This window comes from Lichenostomus cassidix, chromosome 14 (assembly GCF_008360975.1).
Source record: "Lichenostomus cassidix isolate B80296 chromosome 14, HeHo_3.0, whole genome shotgun sequence".
NCBI classification, from domain to species: Eukaryota; Metazoa; Chordata; class Aves; order Passeriformes; family Meliphagidae; genus Lichenostomus; species Lichenostomus cassidix.
Window position 1 is genome coordinate 4,659,105 of NC_139495.1, and position 18,563 is coordinate 4,677,667.

At 42.6% G+C, this 18,563-nt stretch overlaps 1 protein-coding gene across 5 annotated transcripts in view; it reads left to right on the forward strand.

Annotated features, from left to right (window-relative positions):
* Nucleotides 1–18,563, forward strand: part of MAD1L1 (mitotic arrest deficient 1 like 1) — a 340,910-nt gene that overhangs the window by 150,804 nt on the left and 171,543 nt on the right. For 4 of the 5 annotated variants that reach the window (XM_085074561.1, XM_085074564.1, XM_085074565.1 and 1 more), the window contains exon 13: nucleotides 13,002–13,058. The exons of the other annotated variant lie outside the window; for it this stretch is intronic. In XM_085074561.1, the coding sequence (XP_084930687.1) occupies nucleotides 13,002–13,058 (57 nt within the window). The remainder of the gene's footprint in view (nucleotides 1–13,001; nucleotides 13,059–18,563) is intronic. 5 annotated transcript variants of the gene reach the window in all.

Sequence of the window (18,563 nt, forward strand, 5' to 3'; positions counted from 1 at the left end):
GCCAGAAAGCTGGAGACTGGGGATGTTGTGGGCAGTCAGACTAGCTGTGGGAGAGAGGAGGAGAGTGAGCAGACAGTTGGAACAAGAGCTGTGAAACAAGCTCCAGCTATTTCGAGAAGAGATTATTCAATATTGAAAAAGTAGTTTATTAGAAATTTCCCTGCAAATGCTTTCCAGAAACTGGATCATCTCTGGGTGTGACTCAGACTCCAGCTCTGGTGTTCACTGAAACGAGTATTTTCACTTTTGTTATGATGTGGTTGTCTGCTTAACTTTAATAGCTTTGAGTCCACTCCTGGTTTGGATGGCTCTTGGCACAAGAAGGCTGCAGAAACACTTCCAGTGTTTTCTTTAATGGAAAACCTGATATGTAGGAAAGACTAGAAATCAGTCCAAGGTGGCCCACAGAAGCTTGACTTTGCAGTTATTGATAATATAAAAGCCTTCTTCAAGTTTCTGTGGGTGTGAGGGGATCTTCAGGGCATCCCCAGCTCCCAGTCTGTGCTCCTACTCCCATCCCTGATCCTTCCCTCCTCTGGAAAACTAGAGGCAGAAAAGTATTTGCACATTTCATACATTTGAATGTCTTCATCTCTCCTTTTCCCTGCTTCCCACACCCCATCTTTTTCTGTTCCTTTATATTTTACCACATTTCTTCTACCTTGTCAGCCACCTCCTTCCCAACAGACCATTAAGCAGTAACAAGAGAAAACAAAAAAACCCCCTTGCTGTTCCCTTCAAGTGCTTGCCTTGCATTTGCTGCCTATTTATAGCTGATTCATTTAAACCACAGTGGCAGTCAATCAGAAATGTGGTGAATCCTTCTTTCAACAGCATGCCAAGAAAGGATCTTTTTAGCTTGCTTGCTTTTTTTATGATTTTTGCTGGAGCCTCCACAGTGTGCCTAAATTCCATGGGGATTTATTTATTTTGAATAAATTCTCAAATAAATGTAGAAGGGTTTTGTTCCTCTTCTAAGAAGTTAGAGGAGCATGACCGTGGTGTGCAGGGATGTTTGATTTTATTTGAGGGTATTTTAAACTTTTTTTTTGGTCCACTTGAAATCTTGGAGGATTTTTTTTTTTTCTTTTCCAGTATAAGGAATGTCTTTGGATAGAGAGGCTATTAACCTCTGGGTTTTTTTCCTTTCAGTTTTTTTCCCCTAAACTTCAGGCAAATTCTGCTTTTAATCTGTAGTACAAACCTGATGGGGTAAAATACAGTAATTGTAAATTGTGACTGTCCATGTGGCTTTGCAAAGGACATGAGCTTTGAGCTTTGGTTTCTCCTTTTATTGAGCAGCTTGGTGCTAATCTGCTTCAGCCCTTCATGGGGGTTTATAATATCCCCAATAACGAGGCAGGAGCTGTGGGTGAGACACCTGTACAGCACAGGTGAGAGGTTGCAGGTAGCCCACGTTCATAAACTCAGCATGGGACATTCTGAGGTTTGGAGCATTGCCAGGGTTTCTGAAGTGTCTTTTATGCAATAACTGGAAATGGAAGTTCTATATTCTCCTATTCGGTGTGGGGAGGTGTCTGTGTTGGGAAAAGACACTTGGCAATTTTCTTTTAATATTGCAAATCACTTGTAAAGACTAAGGTTGTTTTTGCTTTCCCAGAACAGATTTAGAAAGTAAATACTGTTTGAAACTTGTCTCTGCATTTGCCAGAGCCTCTGCAAAATGGTTTTAGCAGCAGTAGCTGTGCTAGTTTGGGGTTTCCCCCTTTTGTGGTTCTCCCCTTACTGCTTTTTGATTTTATGCCACAATGCCCTGGCAGCACAAGCAGGATGAGGCAGAGTCATCTGGAGGGCTGACTCAGGAAATTGGTGTAAGTTTCTAAGAGAAATTCCTGCTTGGCCTCAAACAGGAATATACCTTCCATGTCAGAATCTCTCTGCTAACCTTGCCTTGCTCACTGTGCTGTGCAGATGGTACAGGAAAATGAAGGTCCAGGCTGAAGGAGGACAATTATCCTGTTTGTTTTTCCATCTCACTGCCCATGATAGGATTTGATTCTGGGCTCTGGACTCTCCTAGGTCAGTTGTGTTTAGAGCAGCCAGCACAGATCAGCTTTGCTAAGCACACTGACATTTGGAAATCCCTGTCTGGAAGGGGAATTGAGCAATGAGCTTCTGCTAATTATAATAGCTATGTTTAAAATGGGATGTTTGCTTTATTCAGCAAAATCCAACTATGCACCCAGACTAGAGGCTGGAAATGCTCTGGCAGCAGAGCAGACAGGTTCTCAACACACACATTCCCAGGGCAGAAGCAAGGGCAAGGCAAGCATTGCTCTGTCAGAGCAAACATTGCACAATCTTGTCCTGGGGGTGGATGTTGTTACCTAGCAACTTCCAAGAGCATTTGAAATTTGTTGGAGACCCTCCGAGGCTTAGGCACTGTACCCACTGTTCTGCTGGATGCCAAAACCACGCTGGCTGTCATTTCCCAAGCCAAGGATGGTGCTGGCTGAAACCCTTGTTGACCTTTATCTGAGCTGGGACAACATTTGCAGCAGTGCTGAGAAACAGAACAAAAACCAAACCTGATTCAGGTTAACCCAGAGGAAAAAAAGGTTGATTTAAACACAGATCTTTGCTTCCCAACGTTGTTTTCCAGCTGGCTCACAACAGTTGCACAAGGAATTTTGCCCACATGCCTGAGGGCTCCTGTTGGGAGTGTGTTTGTGGGGTAACAGTGAGATATCATTAGGGATAGAGCTCACAGCACCATTAAAGAGATCTTTGCTGAACTATCACCAACATCACCAGCTGCCAACAGCCTCATGCAGCTAAAAGGAAGGCACTGGACCACTCAGGGGTGTAAGGTCAGTGTGAGTTGTTCAGTAGCCTTGTTTTAGCAGTTAAAAGGTTACCAAAAGTGACTGTGAAGTTAGGGGACTTGAAAAAGGAAACTTTAGCAGTGCTTCTGATTAGCTTCTGATACTCCTTGTTTTATCCAGCTACAAATCATCTTTTTGGGGTCTCATCCATACCCCAAAGCCTCTTCCTCACTCTTCAACTTGGGGCAGAGGCTTTTTATCCATACTGCTTTTGTCTGAATTTTTATTCATATTCTAATTCCACTGTAAGGCTTTTTTTAACTCTCCTAAGTACTAGTGTTCCTCTCCAAAGCCACTGGCCATCCACTCGTGTCTTCAGAAGCATTGACACCCTAAGGCTATGGGCTGTAGAGCCTTCTCCTTTCTTGGCAAACAGGAATATTTTCCAGGTATTCAACTGTCAGCTCAGTGGAAAGAAAATGTTGCTTTATGGTTGGTAGACTGACAATAACTCTTTATCCCTTTAAATTAAAAGTGACACACTCACATAAATCATTATAACAGTGCTGTGTGCAAACACAGTGCCTGGGTCCAGAGGAGTTATGAGATGACAGTGAATTGGGGTGAATACCCTTATTCTTGACTTTGAGAAGTGCAGTGACAATGAATCACTCTTAGTGATGAGATGCAGCAGTGCTGACTCACCGGGCTGAAATTAGAAGGGCTTTTTTAGGTAGAGATGTAATTCCACCATTTTTTCTGATGATCGGATAAGAGTGAACATTTTTGATGGCTAATTTACAGATTGCATGAAATAAATGCTGTTTCTTTCCCTCTAGCTACCAAACCTAGCTGGAGGCAACTGATGGGGAAAACTTAGGTCCAGGGAGGTTGTAGTGGCAAAAATGTAGAGGAAGGAGTTGACAGTTTGGTAGATGCTGGTGTCACATTGCCACCACTTCTACTTTTTGAGATTGCCTTTTTCTAGGTTTGGTGAGTCCTGATGTTTGCTTTCATCAAGAGAAAGGTTTGGAGCCTGAACTCATTCTGCTGATAACCTAAAGGATGGGGAAAAAAAATAGCTGCACTTAAAATTTTGCCAGAAAATTAAACAAATACACAAATATTTGTTCCCCCCTCTTTCAGACAGTTTCTCTATTACATCCACTGGTAAGGGATTCTGTTCCCATTAGCTGCTGTGCCTTCTGTTTGTTTCTAGCCCTGCTTCCCAGTTCCAGGAGGGTTAATACAACCTGAGGAAAACAACATGTTCACCAGATCCCAGAATTGCTTACAGTACCTGTGTTCACATCACCTAAATAGTGATGAATGACCAGATTCCCAGATGTGCTACATCTGTTTCAGGATCACTGGTATCCCTTCATTTGACCTTTACAGATTTGACCACAGCACAGTGAAATTAATTCTCCCTAGTGTCCTCCAGATAATCTGTATATCTTTATCTATTTGCTGTTTCCCTGTGGAACAGGCTGGTACTCTCCTAATGTTTTTGAGTTGCACTGATATATAAGTAATCTGTTTTATTCCTGGCAAGAGATGTGCGGCCGACCCTCAATACACAGATTTTATGCCACGTTATCTTTCTGCTCTTGGGTTAAAAATTTTGCTGGGGAGCAGCAAAAGAAAAGGGACTTCCTGCTACATCTTCACACTCAGCTGCTTCTCTGAGGTAGGAATACTTCTGAGGCCACAAAGAGAATTTTAGTGGCGGAGGCTTCTCTGATGGGTGTTCCAGTGATGGGGAATGATTCCTTTGGAGAGTCCATCAGCATCCTGCAGTCACTTGTGTGTGTCCTGGAGATGCTGTGCTGGCTGACTGCATCATGCTGGAAGCAATTGTCTTGGCAGAGTTTCATCAGTCAGGCTGCCCTTTGCTGTTGAGGAAGCAGCTGCAAACTCACATTTTTTTGTTTGGCACTGTGTTCTCTCCCCAGGGGACTGCAGCACCGTTTGATTAGGATGGGGGGAAGGAGACCTATTGCAAAAGTATATTGTTCCCAGCAGAGCTGTGCTAATCTTTTGGTTTCTGGGCTCCTTCTTAGCAAGGGGCTGAATAAAAACATCAAGAGAAAACAGAAGGAGAAAGGAGTTGCTGGAGTGTTACCCCTCAGCCCCACCTCAACCTCAGCTGCAGCTCAGAGACTAAAACAACAAATGGTTGTTCTTGTTTTGAGATGTTTTTGCAAAACTAAGGTGGTTTTGTTACCTGAGCCCAATATTTTGTTGCCTACCTGCCTCATTTGTTGGTGTTTCGGTCTGCATGGGGCTGTCCAATCTCTAGGGGCTCATCCTTTCCTGAATACAATGCTCTGCATGTTTCCATCTCCTAGTTTGCTCCACTTCCTTCCCTGGCAACATCTGCCTGGGAGATTATGCGAACACCATTGATGGAATAGATTTAGAAAAGTTCAGGATTTTTCTCCAAGTTTTACATTTTATTGCAGTTGTGAAAGTCACCTTTGCTTTGAAGATCAGGGAGATGAGGTTGCTGCCACCTCTGAGCATGTTGATGCTGGACTTCTGCACTTGATATGGTGCTTAATCCTTTTAGTTCCCCAGTGCTGTGGCCCGTCAGGTGTGGTTTGTGTCGACAGTGGCACCTTGTGCTCAGAGATTATCCTTGTTCAAAGGTTTTGGAAGGGTTTTACAGAGTCAGTATTATCTTTAGGTTAGAGAGGGAGAGAAAAGAAGGAGTTTCAGAGTTTACTGCTTTGCCCTGGGTCTCTCAGCAGTTGTTAGGCAGAGTGGGAACAAAAGCCAGGTTTCTGCTGCAGGACTCTGCAGCTTACTTTAAGCTAGGTCAAGTGCTTTGCCAGGAATAAGGATGTGGACAACTTCTGCTTGGAATGCTGTCTTCCTTATATCAGCTCTTCCACAGTCACTTTGTTAACACCCTTTTCTCATAGTCTAACCAGGAAGGTTTGGGGTTATTTCATTATAATAAGCTTACTGTCAAGAATTCTTGACATCACTAAGTGACTGTGTCTGTTAAAGAGAAGGAGAGAGATTGGTCTGTCCTTGAGACTTAAGAGCATGAGAAAGGTGCAGTTATTATCCCTTTGTCCAGTAAATCTTGGTAGTGTTGACAGGAGCCCACATCTTTGCTAGGGGAGTTGTTTTCCCTGTGTCTTCAGTAATTATAGTCATCGCTACTTTGGCGATTTTTCAATTCGCAGGATCATTTTTTTGTTTAGCACCCAACAGCTTTGCTTTATTCCTCCCTGATTTTGGGAACCAGCTGCTTTTTGTCTCTCACTGGGGGGCGGCATTTCCCTGCACAAATCCAGTACAAAACTGGTTTTCAGAGAAGGAGCAGCTCTTGTTTTTTGATGGAAAACACTCTCACTGCTCTGGTCAAAGCCGTGGACTTCAGTCCCTGGGTGTTGTGGTTTGCTGTGATGCCCAGGAGTCCCTGGAGATGTGGGACAGCTGGCTTACAGGCATTCTCGTTTCCTGTGTTTCTTGTCCTTGCTTGGGGTAAAATTAAGGACTAAATTACATGGAAAACCACATAAGTTGTGGCCTGAGACACATGCTTTTCACTGAGCAGCAAGCCTATCCTCATAAATTATGTCAGTAAGTAATGGTCTCTGCTCTGCCTGTTGCAGCTTTTCTGCAAGTCAGACTGAGTGTGGTTTCACTGAATTTAAATTTCTGAAACACATTCAAAAGTTGTTGGGGAATTTTCCTCTTCACTTTCTATCAGACTGAGCCCCCTGCCACCTCCAATCCAGCTCCTGTGAGATAACACGGTGTTCTGGATGCTTTTGAGAAAGCAGCAGAGTTTATTTGTAGCTGTTCTTTCCCACTTTATAAAGGATGTGCATTTGATTTTATAACCAGGAGAACTTTCTTGAGAGCAGCGAGGAGCCTGTAGAGCAGCAAGGAAATTATTTAGCAATGGAAGGTACTAAACTGCCTTCCTTATTGTGATCTCAACTGATGCAATTTTGTGAAAGATTGGCAATTTCAACTACAAAGCATCAAAATATGTTAAATTGGAAATGACCAGTTAATTTGGAGTAATTCTGTAGTGCAGTTCAGAGGTGCAGAAACAATCTTGTGCTGCTGCCCTTGGGCAATAATAGTGTGCAGTGGGTTGAAGGCCACAAATGTTGGTTAGCATGGGATAAATGGATATCTCACTTGAAAGTAAACAGGGAAATGCATTCATGAACTGTTGAAAGCTGAATCCCACGGGTGAGATTTCAGATTGAACACTAATGAAAATTTAATTTCAGTTCTTACAGTGTTTTAATATGCAGGATCACAGTATGCAAATGAAGTGAAGTCTGACTGCAAGTGGCTGATGAGTTACTTCTGCTCAGTCTCTGCCACCCCCAGAAGTAATCTGTCTGTGGCTTTTGTGAAATCAAAGTTTTCCTTCTGTTTTCCCCACAAGCCAGAGCCTCATGCTTTGTGTGAGAGGTAATTAGTGACTGCAAAGTTCTGTTCAAATTGTTCTCATCCTATTCTTGTGTTGTTCCATGTAACTCATCAGCATGGTGCTTCTGTTTTTACATTATATTGAGTTCTAATTGTTGCAGTCAGTGCTTTCCTTATCAGACCTGCCCTGGGAGTGCTGCCATGTTTTCAAGTTTCCTTCTGTATTTCAGCTGCAGCGTCAATGAGCTTTATTTTCCTTGTGTCTCCTGAATCTCACAGAAAAAAAGGTGATATTTTGCCTTTTTTTTTTTTTTTTGGCCCTCCTCTTCCCCAGCCTATGGCACCAGATAAGATGTGCTGTCTTGGACCCTGCAGAGGTCACATCCCACTTTAGCCACACAGTAAGGCCATGCAGCTTGAGCCAAGAAGCTTCATCTTCTCTCTCCTTTTGTGAGTGATCAGAGAAATGAGTAACTGTGAAATTACCCAGGGAATGAAGGGCAGCCAGCACAAGGAAACTGAAGTGATTTGGCATGTTAGAACATAAAGGATCCCCTATTTCTGTGATCGGTAGCCGATACATCCTTGTAAACTTAAATTGTGTGTTAACTTTCTCAAAGAGGAGAAGCAAGAATTTATCTTAGAAGTTAATTAATTTGAAATAGCTATTAATTAACATTATACCTAAATTTGCCAATTATCACACTTGACTTGGATTTGCATACAACTGTTGCATATAAAATACTTCTTGGGGTATCTTGGGCTTCAGCGAGCTGTAAAAATGCCATTTTTTGCAGCTGTGTTTCAGCTCTGCCAGGCAAAACCTCCTCCTCCTCCCTTCCCCTGCAGAGATGCTGCCCTTCCAACAAGTGTCCTTCCTTCTGGGGATTCACACTTGGGATTTATAGCTGTGAAAGCACAACCCCAGAACAGGCAGCTGCGTATGTTCTCAGGTATTTCACTCTGATGAGAAAGAATGAAAATTGCTCTTTTTAATTTGAGGTAGCGAATGTGCTGCTTGTTCCTCTCCCTTGTAGAGCACCAGCGTTGTTATTAATGTGACTGTTAGGATAATCATGTTTTTTGATGGAAGCAGAAGACCAAAATGATGTTTCCAAATGAAGGCTGTTTTGATTTATTCCCTGTATGCAGCACACCTAATTTTGCTTCCCGAACTCTTTGAAGCGAGCTTTTATTTTCTGGTGCTGGCTGTTGCCACCACAGTGCTGTGCTGTACCTGTGAGCTATTTAATGTGCCTCACCGAGGAGTAAATTAATGCAGGTCCACAAAGAGAGAGCTTCGATTTGCTAATTGCTTGTAGAGCAGAGGGTATTGTTGTGCAGAGAAAGACTGTTCATTAGGGATTGAGTGGTTAATTTTTCCCTACATATGGGGCTCACATTTGAGCTGCTTGCCCATCGTTCAGGGCACTCAGCTCACCTTCTGAGGGGAGTGGGGGGCTCTGGATGCTTTAACATTGTCACCACCAGATTGCTTCAGTTTCATTCATTAAACCCTCCCTGACCATTCTCCTCCAGCACTGGCTGCGAAGGCTGACTTTTGGAAGGGACTCAAGACAAATTATTGATGCAGGGAAGCAAGTTTAAACAATTCAGAAATGTCTCCTTGGAGCTGAATCGGTTCCTCTCCTTGGAAACCATTCCTGCTCCTCTTTGAGCCCGAGCTGCACATTCCCAGCGAGGCTGGAGCTCAGGTTCTTCCCTTCCTGCTGCTCTTTTTTGAGGATGACAATCCACTGACAGTAGATTAGACTATGTTGTCATGTAAGATGAATATTTTGAATTGACAAACCCTTTTTTTGAAAGCTTAAAGTAATTGACTGAGTACTTGAGAGGATTTTTTTCCCCCTGCTTTGCTACTTGATTTTCCTTTACCTGATTGTGCTGCCTTCAGTGGCTGAATTGCACTGTATTTGTATATCTGATTCATAATATCTGTTTGCATATCAGGTTTCTTAACGCTTGAGCTCAGTGATCTGTGGGAATTCAACATGTGTGTTAAGTAAAGAGAATTTCCTTGGGGCTTTAAGTTAACTTTTATGCGTAGCCTGAAAATTCAACATGGAAATATGTCCTACTGAGAGATTCCTGAGATGCCAAGGTGGATGTGATCGGTTGAAAATCCCCTAACACAGAGCTGAGCTACAAAGAGACTCATGGAATAGTTTGGGTTGGAAGAGTCCTTAAAGATCATCTTTTTGTGGGCAGGGACACTTTTAACTATCCCAGGTTGCTCAGAGATCCATCTAACCTGGCTTTGGACACTTCCAGGGATGGGGCAGCCACAGCTTCTCTGGGTACCCTGAGCACATCTGGGCACCTTCACCATCCTCACAGCACAGATTGTTTTTCTGAAGTCTCATCTTTTCCAGCTTCAAGTCATTCCCCCTTGTCCTGTCACTGCCTCCATGGCTTTTCCCAGAGCAGCACTCTGAGCTGGGACTGGCAAACTGCTCCAGCATCTGCTGAACCCCCTGTGCCTCCCCAGCACCCCTGAAGGACTCAGCTCCAACCCTCATGTTTTCCTTGTCTGAAGTGGCCAGGATGGCTCAACCCAGAAACCCAACAGTTCATTCCTGAGAAGGTACATTCCAAGAAGCAGCTAACACTGTTTTTTTCAGGGCTTTTCCCAGAAGTGCCTGGGGAATGGGAGCAAGGGCTCAGCAGGCTGCCAGACACAGTCCAGAGCCCTCTGCAGCTCCTTCCCTCCATGGCTGGGGGGGTTGGCAGCTCCTCCCCAGCACTCTGATTAAGCAAGATGTGGGGATAAGTTCAGAGCCTAATTTCTCCTTCCTAATTAAAAATGTGTGCATCTGTCATGCTGCTGGTGATTAGTTTGTATTTTCTTGTGGCCTAGAAGGAATATGGCACTGAATCACTCCGCAAGCAGCTGTCCTCTAACAGCTGAGGGAGGTTCAGTATTTGATTTAAGCTAATAAAAAGTCTGGGATAGGACTGATGTTTACAAACTGGACGTGATAAAGCATCCAGATCAGCTGAATCACAGCCTGGCAAGTGCAGACACCAGGGACCCTGCTGAAAATTTGGGCTTTGTCTTGTGCTTCCCCACCTGTCTGAGTCCTTGGAACAGGGAGTGGGAGAGTCCCCTCTCTGGACTGAGTGCATCCAACAGCATCAGCTGTGCTGGGGAAACCTCCTTCTTTCCAGCTTTGTCACTGTAACAGCTCTCAATGCATTAAATATGTCCCTCTTGCTCTTCTGTGAGAGTTGTAGTCAAACCATATGTTTAAAAATCTTTTAATCTTCATAAATCATTTCTTCCAGCAGTCTAGGAAGTTTAGTAGCTGCTCTCTGAATTCCCACTAGTTGCTGCTGCTTTCCCTTTGAGATGAGCTGCCTGGAAATAAAGATGAGCTGCTTGGAAATAAATGCAATGAAGAAAACCTACTTTGTGATTTAGTTCTTATCTGATTGCCTCTCCAAATCATATTGATCTGCTGTTGTGATGCTGCTGGCTTGGACTTGCTGTCCAGGTTTCTCTCAGTGTCTCTATTGACATAGCACCTTGAAATGGTTATTTTCCCCAAGCCATATTATATATAAGATAAATTATGGCATATTTCCTGCTTGTATTTTCAATTTCCCCCATCCCTTTGTATTATTTCTCTCTTGCCTAAAAGGTTTTTCCAGCCTCATCCTGAAGTGAAATGTGTTGGAGTCTTTGCTATCCTTTTATTCTGACTTTTATGGAGGTACTCTGCTTTAAAATGTTCTTATACCCATCCAGTTAAACAGGCTCCCAGGGTATTGTTGCCTTGGTGTTAGAAATAAAAATATTTACACTGTGAGAGTGACCAAAGCTTGGCACAGTGTGGTGGTTGATCCAGGCTGGGTGCCAGGTGCCCACCAGAACCACAGGGGATTGAGCCTTGAGGGGATTCACTCTCTTCCAGTGTGAGTTCCTCTGTGATTCTGGAGGATTCTGTGCAAGCAGGAGGGTGAACAGAGACTTGACCCTCCAATTCAGGATTGGTAGCTACTGTGAGAAAATACGTGATTTTTAATGTAATTCTTAAGTAAGTAATTCTTATATCTGGTTTGGAATAGGCTAGTAGCTCCCATTTAAATATAGATAAGGCTAATAAATACACAGAACAGTTGGGGTAGTTTGTGATCAAAAATATTCAGTCAGTGTTGGGATGTTGTGCAAAGTTTCTGCCAGCACCTCTCCTAAATAACCTCTCTGAGGCCATGTTTCCTAATTCTTCCCCAGGCAACTGCTGGCTCCAGCCTGCTGCTGTCATTATACCTGGTTCAGTAGCAGTGGGGAAAAAAGCCTTTCCCAGGTGTCTGCAAATTTATAGTTCCCTGACATTTCTGCATCAACCTTGGTGATCATTTCATTTTTTCTCCTCACTTGCTTGTCCAGGCACTCCAGTTTTGGTTGGGGCTGGCATCTCCTGCAGTGTTTAATGAGTGTGTTCCGTTCTCCTATGCCAGCTCCCAGGCTTGTATTAAAACCCTTTTCATCTTATTTCAGTGTCTGTTCCTTAAATAATGTCACATCATCCCAGGCCTTGCACAGCAAGAAGCTGAAACTTTTTCAGTTTCTGCTGAGCTCTGGGGCCAGGGAAATTTTGGACTGTTTGGTTGTTTATTTGCAAAATGGACATTTTGAACCCTTAGACTGTATTTATTTTTTTGTGAGTTTGTTTGCTTGCATTTCAGCCCAGTTAGCCTTCAAAACTGAATGTTTTCCTTTTCATTGTAATAAACTGCTTGCTGTTTGTCTCTGGTTTGGATGTGGCACTCAAAAGACCCATTTTATATGTGGTGAGAAGTTGAGAGACTCTGGAGGGTTTTAATGAATATTTGCTTGAAATTACATGAATCAGTTTGTAGGAAAGTTGGTTTTATTTCTTTTATTTGTTTACATTGTTTAAATTAGCTTCTCTGTCATCAGTGACTGTTTTTTGGGCTTTCTGCTAAGCAGAGAAAGGCTGATTGCAGCCTTGCAGTGTGCTGGAAAATCAAAGATGTGGGAAGTAATAGCATTCATGTGTTATGTGTGGGTTCTCTTAACCATCTCCTAAATACCCATTTTGTTTAACATCCCTTTTCATAAACAAAACTCGGTGAAAGATCCTTTTCTGAGTCAAGTTCCTGTTTCCCCCCAAATTATGCTGGGATAACAGAAGGTATTTCTACTCTAGTTTGTGATTCTTTACATTTCACATTTCCCTTAAAAAAAGTAAAAATGCTGCATTGGGATCTTTTCTCACGGAAATTCAGGAGGTTTATGTTACAGACCAGATTTTCTTGGTATTTTACCACAGCATTTTGGAAAGCTCCAACCCCAACCCTGGACCCCAGAACTTCAACAGAACATTTTCTGTGAAGTTAATTTGAAACACACACAACTTTCATGAGCTCTGGAGCTAAACCTCTTCTTCAAAGTTAAGCTTGGCACATTTGGGTGGGATTTAGATCACTCTTTGTGCAGCTTCCAAAGAAATGGAGTGGAAGCATGGTTCTGTCTGGATCATGGGGTTGAAATTGGGGCTGGCTAATCTAGTGGTATTCTCTGCAATAAACCTGTTTTTCTTGTGTACACAGGCTTCAGGCTCTTTGGGACAGGATTGTCTCAAGGAATGTGATGCTGACAAGACAGAACAAGGCCAAATATTTATAATTCCTTCTCAATGCCATGGAAATCATGGTGCCCCTGGTGATATTTTTTTGGGGGGGGGGGGCATGGCAGTCATATTGAACTTCCAAAATCACATCCTAGACATAATGTCCTTTTTTTTTTTCTGTGTCTTGAAGGCTCAGCTGTCTCAGGTCCTGGAAGAAGTGGGAATCCACAAGCAAAGAGCAGAGATGGTAAGTGTTCAGTTTCTGCCCTTTTTTTTTTCTTAATTGTGTTACAGAGCAATAATATGCAAAGTTCAGTTCACTTAAACAATGCATCAGTTCCAAATATTCAGAAATGAACAGCAAATAAACATTGTAAAAGTTTGTGTTGCTACTGCCAGTGTTGGCACTCTGTCTCCATATTCACCTGGAAAAAGAGTTAGGGATGAGATCTAATGGCTCTGTCTTCCTTTTTTTGGCAACTCCTTTTCTCTTTAGCAGTTCTAGATCAGAAGCAAGCATTTAATTTCATACTGAATTAACTCCTTTCTTTGGGGCCTCTGACTCAGTTTCAAATATTCAAAGGACAGGCAGATGAGATACAACAGAATTACCACAACCTCTTTTTTTATAATGTCTTTTAATTTTCTGCTGGGTTTGTCTATTTTATTGGCACTTCCCTCAAGGACCAAAAATAATAAAGGGCACAAAACCAGGTAGTAGGGAGGTTTATATGCAGTTTCATGGCTTGAATATGATTCTTTATACTCAGGAATAAATGAGGTGTCAGTGTTAAGCCGTTTCATGAATTGATGTTTTTGCTAATGGATGAACTGTGGGATTCCTGCAACTTTTTCTAGTCACAAGGAAAACCTGAGCAGGATCCAAGATGCAAAGACTCATTCTGTAGATGTGATTAATTTTATTACTATAAGATAAAAATAGGCCTGCATCACTGGCTAGTAAGTAGGTGCTAAACAGACATCTGTTCTAAAATCCAAATTCTAAACTACAGTGCCAACACGGGTCTTTTTTGGGTTGTGCTGAACTCTAGCAGGGCACTGAAGGGCAGGATGACATGCCCTGCTGTGCTATTAATGGGTTGCCATACGTCTGTTAGTATCTTTTTTTTTAAATTTGCGCCTCTTGCTGTTCCAACATCAGATTTTCCATAATGAGAGTGTTAATTGATTCCGGTTCTGGGGTGGTCTCACGTTGTGGGCAAACATTTTTGTATGCCCAGCTGCTTTCTGTGGTGATAGAGGCCACAACTGATACTTCCAAAGAAAACTGAATTAATCCTGTTTACCATCTGATCTCATTACGTGCTGCCTTGTTACAGTTTCAGATTGTCTACAATCAGTTTTGCATGGTGCTCACTGGATGTATCAGAGGAAAAACTTGCTGTTATTTTCTAAATGTTCTGATGTTCTGGTTTGGGTTTTTTTTTTTAACATTTCAAAGTTTTTGTTTTGGGCTCATTAAGCTTGGATTTTGAGTGGTTTGCCTTCAAAAATTTGTTGTATTAAGCAGGCTAGCAGAGGGCTGAAGGAACTGGAACTTGCAGCATTAAAGCATTAATTGGTGTTGTGCATCATCCATCAGCAGAGGATAAAGAAGCAGTCAGTGTTCAGTGCCTATTCCCAAGGGTTTCTCAGTGGAAAACTGCTGGTCTTGTGATCTTCCAGTAACTCTTAGATCAACCTCCTATGAACAGGCTGTTTTCTGTGGTGCAGATTGTGAGGTGTGGGCTGTATTCAGCAGCATGAATTAATTCAGTATATATGGGAAAATTAATTCATACAGAGGAAAAGAGATTTTTTTCCCCCTCTTATTCCCTTTGGAGGGAAAACCTGACAGTATAACTCCTTCTTTTCACTGGTGTAAATGGATCTTCTGCATCCCCAGTTGAAATCTCCCTGGTAGGGACAGTTGTTGTCACTTTGAGTCTTTTGCAATGTTGGTGGTGACAGAGGTCTGTCCTCTTTGGATGGGGCTCTACCATAGCTGCCTGCCCAAGGGCTCCAAGGGATATTCCACCAGCCCCACTCTCCCCCTTGCCATCCAGCAAAATGCTCTTTACATGGTTTTTTCCCCCCCTTTCCAGATCAGTGTCTCACCTGGATGGCCTTATTTTCAGACTCATTTCAATTTGACACTTCAGCAAAATTACTTGCCTAGTTTGGATTTCTGGCACCTCACCTTCCTTTACCTCCCTTTCACCTGTGAGCCTCCAGTGTGTTTGATGTTGAGCTGGGAATGCTGAAGGGCTTGTCCTGCTCTGGGTGCTGACAGATGTGGATATTGCTTTGCATCAGCCCTTCTGCAAACAGGCTGTGGCTCTAAGGGAAATGGAACAAACCCCTGTCAGATGCTCTCGTGCAGTCTGCTGTGTCTTTGGGCTGCTGCTGGGACAAACCTCTGTGCAGGTGACATCTCTGCTGCCACCCTGAAGAGCTCTGATGGCTCTGCCACCCTCCCTGGGGCTCTGGAAATGAAGAGATGGGCTCTGGAAATGAAGAGATGGGCTCTGGAAATGAAGAGATGGGCTCTGGCACCTCACTGAGGAGTCCCATGGGCTTCCCTCTATCGGGGGGGGGCAATCTCTGGTAAATGATTCATTCTTTACATAGCAATATTTAAAAGTAAAATGCTCATGGGATAGATCTGATGGGATCATAGCCTCAATCCAGCAGTATCTGCACACTCAGGGCCCTCTCCTCCAAGGACACAAGCTCAGGGAATTGTGTCCCCAGGGCCACCAGCAGCTGGAGGGTGGTGTGTGTGATTGGGAACACTGTGCCAGCCTGGAGAGGAAAATGGGATGTTGGTGAAGTGGACTAGCTGTTCTGACTGCTCCAGTGCAGCGTTTCATTGCTTGTCAACTAAAAGTGAGTGTGCTACTGGAGGAACAAAAAAAAAATAATTCAAATGTCTTCAGTTAATTGCAGTTGACAACACAAAGGCAGTTTGACTTTCCAGTATTAATTAGCAAACCCATACTAATTAGCTTGTATAAGCACAATTCATGCCTCTTTCCCTAAATGCAATTAATATTGCAACTGAAGACATCTCTGGGCTGTGCCTCTGTATCATTAACATACTTTGCCCTAATTAGACACGGCCAGTAGTGGCTGGAGAAATGAGTTAGTGATTACAACCATAAAAAACCCTCTAATATTTCATATCCTTCAGGGAACTTGAACCTAGGATTTATTTTTTGATTTAAGAAAAATTACCCTTATCATTGTGCTGTGTAATTAACAATGAAACTTTGATTTTCCTCTCCCTCTAACCCTTCGCTTATTTATTTTTCTTTATTCACAGTTTAAACATGTTCATACTGTAAGGGAACAGTACCCATAAGACACACAAGAGTCACCACTCTTGAGAGAGCTCAGTTCACTGAGCTTCCCCACAGATCTGTGGGGTTTGTCTGTTGTTTATTTGCTGAATGTTTGTTCATTGCACTTTTTTGTATGAATGTGTGCTTTTCTGACAATTTTATCAGCACTGGAAGTTCTCTTTATTGAGGCTGGTGCTACAGTGTCTTCATTTCCAGGATGTGCCGGGAGGTTCACACAGCTCCCTGATCTGTGGTCCCACGATCTTATTTCTCATGGTATGTTAGTTTAGTGCTCTACTGGCCTAAAGCTGAGAGAGAGCTTCACTCACACCAAAATATTATTTGTGGAAAATGCCTTCTTGTTTGTTATATTATTTTTCTTTCCCTCCCTGAGGGAGGGAAACAGAAGACGTGTTCGTTTTTGTAATTTTCGTTTGCCTGTTTCATATCCCTTTATAGACACGAGGAGATTGTTTGGCTCAAGCTTGCCATCCAAGCAACAGCTCTGATCTCTGATCTTATGCTTTCTTCCACTCTGGTTCTGAAGCAGGGGGCATTCATGTCAAGATTTTTTGTTCTCCATCATTAATCCCTGAGGGAAGTCAGCTTGGTATTAAAAAAGCATCACCTGTATTTTCATTACCCTGAGGTGCTCTGGGTATCTTTTGGCTTTCATCTTCAAAAGACAGCTTGGCCCATGTGGGCTCTGAAATCTATAGACTGCTCTTTGGAACAAATTAAATTTCACCCTCCAGCAGATTAAAAAGGATGGATGTAAGAATCAGAAGAATTGCTTAGCAGGGTGGGAGGTAAAGAAGATTTGGAGTCCAAGAATGCAGCCATCACCAAATGAATGGCACAAATTGAGTGTCCTTACAGAAGGAATAAAGACACCTTAAAATTAATATAATGAACGCCCCTTGCCTTGAGGATAAGTGTTGCTTAACCCTTTGCAGAGAACAGGAGACCTTTATTTAAGAGCAGCAATAGGTAGAGAACCAATCATGTGTTCAGTCTGATGGAATCATAATGTTTAGGATTAACTTAAATGTCAGTGGCTGCCCACACTGGTGCCTATCAGAAGTAGAAATGGAGCGAGAAAGGAGAGTGCATGAGGGAAATAAACTCAGAGAACACTGAGCTTGATGTAGTTGGGAACTAGCTGTTAACTGGAGAGCAACATGGAAAAGTTATTACCTCCATTTTTATTTTAGATGTAACACCATTAATAATAGGAAAAAAAAGTGAACTTTAGTATAGAAAGACCTGCCCTGGAAAACTGGCCAATAGAGCTCATTTAATTCTTGTTTTCAAGCATCAAGCAAGAAATACAACAGACCAAGCAGCAGAACTAAAGTGGTGTTCATTAGTGGAAATGTAAATTCCCTGTATTATAGGGAGGCAATTAAATGTGGGATTAGAGGGCTGAACCATAGTAGTTATAAATAAAAATGAAGCTTTGTTGGAACATACATAGAACCAACAGGTTGGGAGGGGCAGGAGACAATTGACTGGTGCAGGAAGTCTTCATCTATCAAAAGTATATTACATAATTTCTGAATTGATTTAGCAGGTGGCAGCCAATCTCCTTCCAATGTGACAGATTTTATCCTCACACCTTATGTGAGGCCAGCAAAGCCAAGACAGATGAGCAGTGTGGCACTCAACTGAGCAGCAGGGTGAACAGGTTTAGTAAGGCAATCTCAGAGAAATATCCACTTCTCAAATCAGATTGGAAAGCATGAATCTGGTTATAAAGAGACAGTGAAAGAAGCTAATCCAGAATGAAATGATATAGTAACAGAAGACTGGAAGAGGACTTTTAGATCATGAAGTCCAGTCCTTCAGTAAGTGAGGCAAATGCAGCATATATCCCAGTTCATAAATTTATCAAGCTTGTCTTGAAACTGCCTTGGTTGTTTGTACCATTACTGTCATGGAAAGACTGCTCTGATAGCTGAAATCTTCCCAGTTCCAACTGAAAATATATGTGCAGTTAATATCCATTTTTTTTCTTGTGCTAATATTCTCCTTAAACTACAGTGACTGTTCTTCCTCCCTCATATTTATGCCATGACATATTTATAGAGAACAATTGTTCTCTCCCAGCCTTTCATTTGTCTAGGTTAAACAAATCAAGCTCTTGCAGCCTTCTCTTAAAACAGGCTCTTCAGTTCCCTCATGAATCTTGCAGCTTTCTTTAAATCTCTTCCTCTCTCTGTCTCTCCTTTGAAGATGAGTAATCAGAGTTGCCACGTCATTCCAGGTGATGTTCCAGCATTTGCAGAAGTGTCTTCCACAGGATCACAGAGTACAGGCAGGAGCCTCTCCCACTGTGTGCTGCAGGAGCTGAGCTGTAGCCAGGACATCCATCCCTATTTTCCAGTGCCCCAGGGTGCTGATGTTCA